Raw genomic sequence first — 9,437 nt, 5'->3', positions numbered from 1 at the left:
AGACTATAGACTAGACTATAGACTAGACTATAGACTAGACTATAGACTAGACTATAGGCTAGACTATAGACTGGACTATAGACTAGACTATAGACTAGACTATAGACTGCTTTATGTCTCTTTTTGTAAAACTTTTCTTATCACCCTGTAGCAACTCAATATCAAAAGACAACTACTTCGCCGTCTTTCTCTTTAGACATAGTTTTCATTTTTGTCCTTAACGTCTTCTTAGTGTTTTCATTTTGTACTTGAGAATAGTAAATGAAACTTTCAAAACTACTATATCTAGATGCAATTGTCAAGTGTTTCTATATACATATACATATATGCATATGTATGTAATCTTACAATTTTCATAACTATGATATTAAATTTAAAAGAACATAAGGAGGCTAGAAGACTAACAGAAGAGAAATGATAATAAAAGAATTGGTTAAATATTTTTTTTTTAAATTATAAGCAAATTTTTTAAAAGAAAACATAATTAATATTAATCATACGCCCGAGTGTTCATATTTTTAATAAAGTTTATAATTTTATTATCTGTGGTTTCTTGAGAGTAATTACCCCTTTTTATTTTGAGTTATATTTAGCCATTACCCTAATAATCTTATATGTATGTATAAGAATACATTGATAAGTATAAATATGTGTATTTCCTACTTTAAGCTGTTGTGCTCAGGTATTCGTTTGGAAAATGGCTACAATTTGTATTTCAAACTTGGATATTTTCCACATGATTTCTCCTCTACCTTGCATATCCTGAAAAGGCTTTAAATCTTAATATGGTGTGTGTGTGTGTTAATATTGCCCTCATACAAGTGTTGGGCAAAAACTATAAACTCAAACTTCTGAAACCCTCTAGTACTTTTCTCGCTCTTTCTCTGGCTCTTTCTCTATATCCATTAGTTACATTAACAATTTGCCTGTATCCTAGGTATCTGTTTAGTGTATAAAACAGCCTTAAGGATTTACATACATACATATTAAACTTACAGTTACTTACGTATAGATATATAAACATTTGTAGGTTGTATATTTTAACTTCATATTGTATGAAATGCATTTTTTCTTCGCCTTCTCTTTTGCTTAAAATTTGCAAGAAGGCTTAAGAATCAATACGATTTTCAAATCCTTATGACACAACAAAAAAGAACAAGAAACGTATAAAAGGGTACAATTTTGGTATACGAAGACTTTAAGGCAATTTTCTTTCATTTTTGTTGTTTTTTTTTGTATAGTGGTAGTTTGTGATTGTTTAAATTGCATCTTATGGATACATTGTTGTTGTTGTTCCTGCTGCTATTTCTTCTTATTTCTGCTTCATTTTCTTTGAATATCTTTTATGAATTCTTAATGTGACAAGTGAAATGTTACTCAAATTGTATTTTTGGCCAAAAGTTTGTATCGTTATTGTATTTGTATGTGAGAGAGCATGCATAGTTTTGTTGAAGGGGGAAGACAGTGGGTCAGAAAAAGGGATGACACTAGAAAAACACTCTGCCTTTCTAGCATGATCTTGTCTTTAGACTATATGATCTTGTCTATAAACTAGAGATTGATATTCTCTATAGACTAATGATTGATCTTATCTATAGACTAGAGATTGATATTGTTTATAAGTAGACTAGAGATTGATCTTGTCTATAGACTAGAGATTGATCTTGTCTATAGACTAGAGATTGATATTGTCTATAGACTAGAGATCTTCTCTATAGAATAGAGATTGATATTGTCTATAGACTAGAAATTGATCTGTCTATAGGCTAGAGATTGATTTTGTCTATAGACTAGAAATAGATCTTGTCTATAGACTAGAGACTGATATTGTCTGTAGACTAGAGAATGATCTTGTATATAGACTAGAGCATGATCTTGTCCATAGACAATAGCATGATCCTATCTATAAACTAGAGCATTGACTATAGACTAGAGCATGATCTTATCTATAGACTAAAGCATGATCTTGTCTATAGACTAGGGCATGATCTTGTCTATAGCTTAGAGCATGATCTTGTCTTTAGACTAGAGCATGATCTTGTCTATAGACTATAGCATGATCTTGTCGATAAACTAGAGCATGATCTTGTCTATAGACTAGAGCATGATCTTGTCTATAGACTAGAGCATGATCTTGTATATAGACTAGAGCATGATCTTGTCTATAAACTAGAGCATGATCTTGTCTATAGACTAGATTATGATCCTGTTTAGAGACAAGATCACTAGAAAGGCATTCTGTTCGATAAAGCATTAGTCTATTTCTTAACTCACTAATTAATGATTAAACGAGTTAGCCACCTACCCACCTATCTACCTACTAACCTACCTACCTACCTACCTACCTTACTAACTAACTAACTAACTAACTAACTAACTAACTAATTAACTATTTCCTAGACTATAGACTGCACTATTTACTATGCTATAGTCTAGACTATTGAGTAGACTATAGACTCGAATTTAGACTAGACTTTGTACTAGACTATACACTAGATTATAGACTGGATTATAGGCTAGACTATAGACTAAACTATAGACTAGACTATACACTAGACTATATAGTCTATAGTCTAGTCTATCAATCCCCATTCCATAGGATATATAGTTAAGATAATTTATAAATTAGATTTTACTTTACTATTAGACTACTTTAATCCCTAGTCCAACAACTATATTAATAATATGTCCCTAGTGTAACATTACTTTTTTCCGACCACTGTAATTTCTCCATTAAATAAACATATACATTTCTGTATATTATTTGGTAGTTTCTATTTTTACTCTTTTTACACAACAAACATCTAACTATTTTCGTATACAGGACATAGTATAGAATGAAATCTTAACATTCATGAGGCAAAATCTCTAAAGTATAAAATAAACATTGAATTTCCCGTAGAAAATGATAAATTAAATTTCAGTTATTGCAACCAATGAAATAAAAATACATACATAGAGACCAAAATACAAATATAGAATAGAGAAAAATCTGTTTCGTATGAGAATTAATAAAAGTTTTTTTTTTTTTTTTTGCAAATAACAATAAAATTTTAAAGTTAGAAGAGCAAAAGCTGTGAATAAGTAATGGAGGTTAAAAAGGTGGAGGAACATTAGCAGCAATTAAAGTATCAAAAATTTCGAGGTTTTAAAGATTTGATTGTAATCACATGAGATCAGGTTAATGTAAGTGATAGACTTGTGCTTAATATTGTCTATAGACTAGAGATTGATTCTGTCAATAGAATAGAGATTAATGTTGTCTATAGACTAGAGATTGATCTTGTTTATAGACTAGAGATTGATCTTGTATATAGATTAGAGCATGATCTCTCCTATAGACTAAAGCATGATCTTGTCTATAGACTAGAACATGATCTTGTCTTTAGACTAGAGCATGATCTCTTCTATAGACTAGAGCATGATCTTGTCTATAGACTAGAGCATGATCTTGTCTATAGACTAGAGCATGATCTTGTCTATAGACTAGAGCATGATCTTGTCTATTGACTAGAGCATGATCTTGTCTATAGACTAGAGCGTGATCTTGTCTATAGACTAGAGCATGATCTTGTCTATAGACTAGAGCATGATCTTGTCTATAGACTAGAGCATGATCTTGTCTATAGACTAGAGCATGATCTTGTCTATAGACTAGAGACTGATTTTGTCTATAGACTGAATATTGATCTTGTCTATAGACTAGAGATTGATCTTGTCTATAGACTAGAGATTGATCTTGTCTATAGAATAGAGATTGATTTTGTCTATAGACTGGAATATGATCTTGTCTAAAAACTACAGCTTTATATATAGATAAGATCAAGCTCTATTTTACAGACTAGATCAAACATCACGATCTACTTATATGATCCTGACTTTGATCTTGTCAATAAAATAGAGTTTGATTATGTCTATAAATGTTTGATCTAGTCTGTAGAATTAAGCTTGATCTTATCTAAAGACTAGAATATGTTTATATACTTGAGCTTCATCTTCTCTATATAATATAGACTGATCTTGTTTGTAGACTAGAACTTGATCTTGACTATAGCCTTAGTGTTTATTTTTGTCCATGAACTTGTCCATGGACCTGAGCAGTTATTAATATAGTTTCAATAGGGAGTAATTAATAAAATATCAAGTTATTTTTTTTATAAAAGCTTAAAGTTTATTCATATAAATCTTAAGCTTAATCTTAAATGATTCTTGAGATTAAAACTTTCTATGGTGAGTTGTCATATTTCCCTCATGTATCCTTAGTTGTTTAATGCACTTACTTAAGATTTTCTAAGTATGAGCTTGCATTTTTAGTTAAATCTTAAATATTTCATTTGTTACTCCATTCAAATTTTTTGAAAATCATCTTCCGGTTAAACCACAATACTTCACCCATAAAACATAAAATGGCCGCCAGCATAAAAGCAGAATAAATAAAAATAATTGTTATAAAATGACTGATACTAAAAGGTTTTTCATCTTTTTCCTCTTCAGGTTTCCAAATTTTAATCAATTTCATACGTGTAGCCTGATAGATGCTCCAGTGTGACCAGGCTTGTCTTAGACCAGAATCGGTGGTATATATAATAAACATTTCAAGACTCTGTATAAAGGGTGAATCCCATTGTAGTGGAAAACGTAAATACTGTTGGACTGTACATAGATGTTTAGTATGGGCAATACGAAATCGTGGACGCCACATTAATTGTTGTTGAAAATCATATTTACCCCATTCTTCACTATTGACCACATAGGCATAGGAGGTGTTTAGGTTGTCTTTGTGTTCTTCCAGCTCGGATTCATTGACTATATGTAAAATAGGTTTAAGTGTGGAAGGTAAAAGATTTTGATCAAAATATACTTCTTTTTCATAGATAGAAGTCATTATTTGTAAACCTGATTGTAAGAGATCTTCCACACTAGTGATTTGTTTACCCACCAGGGTGGTGCTTAGTATAGAGGTGAGTGATGCACTAAAACCCGAATTAACCAAAACACTTAAGAGTATTACAAATAGATGTAGAGATCTTAATAAACCACGACGTTTTTCAAACTCTTGTACATTTAAAGGTTGAGACATAAGCGTACGAAAGGAGTAAATAATACCACTGCCAATATCCAAACGTCCCAAATGTACGCATTGTAAGATGAAAAGTGCCAATAGTTCTCCTATCCATACCAACCAAATAAACGTGGGCAATACTCTTAGTATATACTGGCCATGAGCAATTTCTGCTTTTACTGGCACTATAACACAGGCATTGGTTAAACCGACAGGATAACTGCCCTCGGTAAGATGAGCATAAGGCAGTAGTGAAGAATATGGATGTATGCCAATATCTATGAGTTTTTTTCGAGGCATAAGTTAGAGTTTTCTTTTGAAAATGATAATAACTTAGGTTATGGGTGGGCTTTACATTGAGAGTGCCATTAATATAATGTATATATTCATGGTAGGTGCGTGCTGCGGTACCAGTCACAAAAAGTAATACTCGTTTATTGCCATGCTTTTCATAGTGAGTCTTAAGGAGGGAGGGAAAAATTTTTTAAAATTCTGGTTTTAAAGTTTTCCTTGCTACTTACCAGAAACACTGTTGGTGAATCCATAAACATGGGTGTTGAAAATCTATAACCCTGTACATCTAATAGATCATCATTAATAAATGAACCCTCATGTTTATAGGCCTGTTCGGTGGCATTAAAAATTGTTAGCTTTGGAAATGGTGTATAATTGAAAACCTCATTTTTTATATCCAATCTCATGGCATTATCTATATAACTCCATTTTCTATGCATAATCTGATAAGTAAGGGCCACATTTAATATATTCTCCTGCCAACACCATTTAAAAATTGATTGTATTTCCTCCATTGTGGGCGGACGATTATGTTTTCTTTTGAATATGAAAACCATTGGCATATAGTGTATACCTTCCAGAGTCCTACTAACCACAGAGAGTATAGGATCATCAACTTTTGATATATAAACAAATATCAAATTGTTAACACCAATACGATAACGTAACTTAGCTGTAGACTTTCTGCCCCATACCACTACTGGTACTTGAAACTCTTCCATTAGAGCCTGTTCCAGTGGCCTTACAATAACATGTTCCGCTCTATTGTATTCACGCTTTTCACTGAAAGCTATAAAACTATGAAAACGATGTGTTCGATGTAGATAGCGTGTAAAGTTGAAAACAAATTCTAAATCATAATTTCCGAGATGAACTGGCAGTATTATATCGTGTCTTTTTGTTATATTCAATGCGTAAGTAAAGTATAGACGAGTTGCAAAACCATAGACTATGTAGGAAATAATATTCATGTTTTCAGCTATAGATTTAAAATGTTACTCAATTTAGTAGTTAGCTAGTTAAAGGGTTTTATAGTTATTGTATGAACGAATTTTTTTCATCACATCATGGTTTTTAATTAGTTATTTACCTAATAATGCAAAAGTTTTGTATGAAGAAGTGAGAGGAGTGAGTAGATTTTATAGGTTTAATTAATTTAATTATCCTTGCTTTTTAGTTGACCTGGGAAAAGTTAAAAATAGTATGACTTTTGTATACGTCATCAAGGGTAATACGATTTAGTTTGAATATTTAATAGTTAAAATTAGCTTTAATTAACTGATTTAAATGAACTACTTTCATCGGTGGCGTACACTAACCTAAAATGTGACGAAAGACTTAAAGACGTCAAACAGTTTATTTAAAGTTTTGGCTCCAGTAGAGTTTAGATTTATGTCCTCAATTCCCTTCCTATCAATTAGAATCAGAGAGCTATACTATCCCTCGTATAGCTTCATTGAAAACTGGTTTGCAATGATTAATGAACTATATTCATCGGTGACGTACACTAACCTAAATTGTGACGAAACACTTGAAAACGTCAAACAGTTCTTTAAAGTTTTGACTCCAGAAGAATTCAGATTAAAAAGCTTTTGTGTCCACAATTCCTTTCCTATAAATACGTCGGTGACGTACACTAACCTAAAATGTGACGAAACATCTAAAAACGTCAAACAGTTCATTAAAGTTTTGGCTCCAAATGTTCACAAATTATCAATTCCCTTCTTATCAATTCGACTTTGTATCGATCACTAAAGAATAAGAAGAGTTCACATTGAAACGTTTTCGCGTCCACAATTCTCTTCCTATCAATTAGAATCAGTGGCGATATTCCTTGCACTATAACTGATTTAAAAGAATTACATTCTACGGTGACGTAGGAACACAACATACTAACCAAACAAGACGAAACTCTTAAAAATGTCAAGAAGTTCAATAAAGTTCTGGCTCCAAATGCTTACAAAGTATCAGTTAACTTCTTTTCAATTAGAATCTGTATCGATCATAGGTTTTACAGAAGAGTTTACATTGAAACGTAGTAACGCTTCAATGTCCACAATTCCCTTCCTTTCAATAGTAATCAGTGGCGTCCAAACAATACTTCATGTGACTTCATTGAGAACAGCTTTCTAATGACTTCCTACACTTTAGTATTAATGTTTTCTGGGTTATGGAACTACTACCAATATATCTACAGAATTTAGTTCTTATGTAAAAGTAAAAGTTCAACTAAGGCTATGTTTGCGGAATTTTTAAAGATTGAAGATCTGAGCTAGTTGATAGATTTCGAACCATTTGTCTCTAATCAATAGTTCCTTTTTTTGTTCGAATAATATAATATCGGAAATCTGTATCGATTACTAAAGAATGCAAAGTTTTTTATAGGCTTTCCAGAAGAGTTCAAATTGAAACACTTTCACGTCCACAATTTCCTTCCCATCAATTAGAATCAGTGGCAATAGTCAAACAATCCTTCATTAAGAACAGTTCTCCAACAACTACCTTTACTTTACGTGAAGTTCGGTTATCAACTCATGCTGTGATAGCGGAAAGTTTAATGATTGAATTTTGAGCCGATTGATAGATTTCGAACCATCTGTCTGTAATCAATAGTTCCAATTATTATTCGAATAATATAATATCGGAATTATTATTCGTGTTCTTTGAATCTATATCGATTACTAAAGAATACAAAGTTTTTCATAGGCTTTCCAGAAGAGTTCAGATTGTTATACAGTTGTTATACTTTGCCTTAGGAATCAGGAGCAATCATGTCATTATCAATCAATATCAAGTTTTTGAAACGAAATGATGATCGCTTCAGCTGTTGAGTCTCCCAAACATAAGTTATATACATTAGAAACCTCTATGGTTTCGATGATCGATAATCATCAATGAGAGTATTCATGAGTTTGTTGGAGAACATAGATCAAAGGATTCAGACTGATTGCATACGAAATAGTTTGACAGTTCGTAGACAGTGTTAATTGTATGACAAATCGATGTTTCCAAAACGGCTGTTAAGGCCCGCAAACAAAAGTCTTTTGAAATTGCTTCGATGATCGAGAAAAGTATTATCGCCACAACTAAGGGAATCATTTACCGATCCATTCCTTAGCCATTTTCTGATGTTTTCGTATTCCTTTCACTGTAAAAGAGTCATAAAAGATGCTGCTATCTGTGAGATTGATCTTCTATGATCTTTCATTATTATAAGAAAGGTGAGTTTATTTGAGATGTTGTTCGAGAGACTTGTTCGATGTAAGGTATGCTGATTTCTGTAAGAATAAAGCATGATATGAGTAATCGGTCTCTGGCGTTCGAATGACATACGGCTGGTGTGGGTCGGTTGCACAACCGATTTGTAAAAGTTGCAATTGCTGAGGGCCACACACTATAGTTAATGCCTTAGCAATAAGGCAACAACATTCGTATATGTATAATGGCATCCATGGGACATATTCCATATTTTTCCAATGAGTTATTTCTACTTTTGGAATGTCCATTATACTTCTCCAAAATAAATTACATCCGCTACTGCTTTCCGTAAATTTATTACTTCTTTATTAATTTACTTTCCAAACTTTCTTAATACTTCCAATTGAACAATTCTTTTTTTCTTTTCAAAGCAAAAAGCTCACGTTTAATATTAATAACTTTTAAGTCATAACAATTTTTTAATTATTTTTTTTTTTCGAAAATCTTTTAAATTAATTCACTCTGTATTCTATTCTATTAAACATTTAAATAATTTTTGCATAATACAACTAACTTAATTTAAGTTTAATATTTTTCTTTATTTTTGCAGCCTGCTATCCATATACTTTTGAAATACGTACGTATGTATACGAAAGAATACGTATGACGTGATTTAAAATCTACAATTTTTCTTGCATATGATTCTCTGCAACTGACACAAGTTCATGTAGTTTTTGAATAAACTAAAGGAACCTGAAGGTATTGCAGTGTAAGAAAATGGTTAAGAGAACTTGAAATTGGAAAAAAGCAAGACAGCAGCAGTAATTGTACTTTTTAAATGGTAATAACCGAACTTAAATCACCCTTGATTAGGAAAAGAAAA

The 9,437-nt window shown here is 31.7% G+C and overlaps 1 protein-coding gene across 1 annotated transcript in view; it reads right to left on the bottom strand.

Moving 5' to 3' along the window:
• Positions 1 to 6,327, bottom strand: part of LOC111675283 — an 88,301-nt gene extending 81,974 nt beyond the window's left edge. The window contains exons 1-3 of the mRNA XM_046955826.1: positions 5,584 to 6,327; positions 5,396 to 5,522; positions 4,388 to 5,340 (exon numbers count right to left, since the gene is read on the bottom strand). Coding sequence (XP_046811782.1) covers positions 4,388 to 5,340; positions 5,396 to 5,522; positions 5,584 to 6,327 — 1,824 coding nt within the window. The remainder of the gene's footprint in view (positions 1 to 4,387; positions 5,341 to 5,395; positions 5,523 to 5,583) is intronic.
• Between the last annotated feature and the right edge of the window lie 3,110 nt (positions 6,328 to 9,437).

Source organism: Lucilia cuprina, chromosome 6 (assembly GCF_022045245.1).
Source record: "Lucilia cuprina isolate Lc7/37 chromosome 6, ASM2204524v1, whole genome shotgun sequence".
Lineage (NCBI taxonomy): Eukaryota > Metazoa > Arthropoda > Insecta > Diptera > Calliphoridae > Lucilia > Lucilia cuprina.
This window is presented reverse-complemented; position numbering and strand designations above follow the sequence as displayed.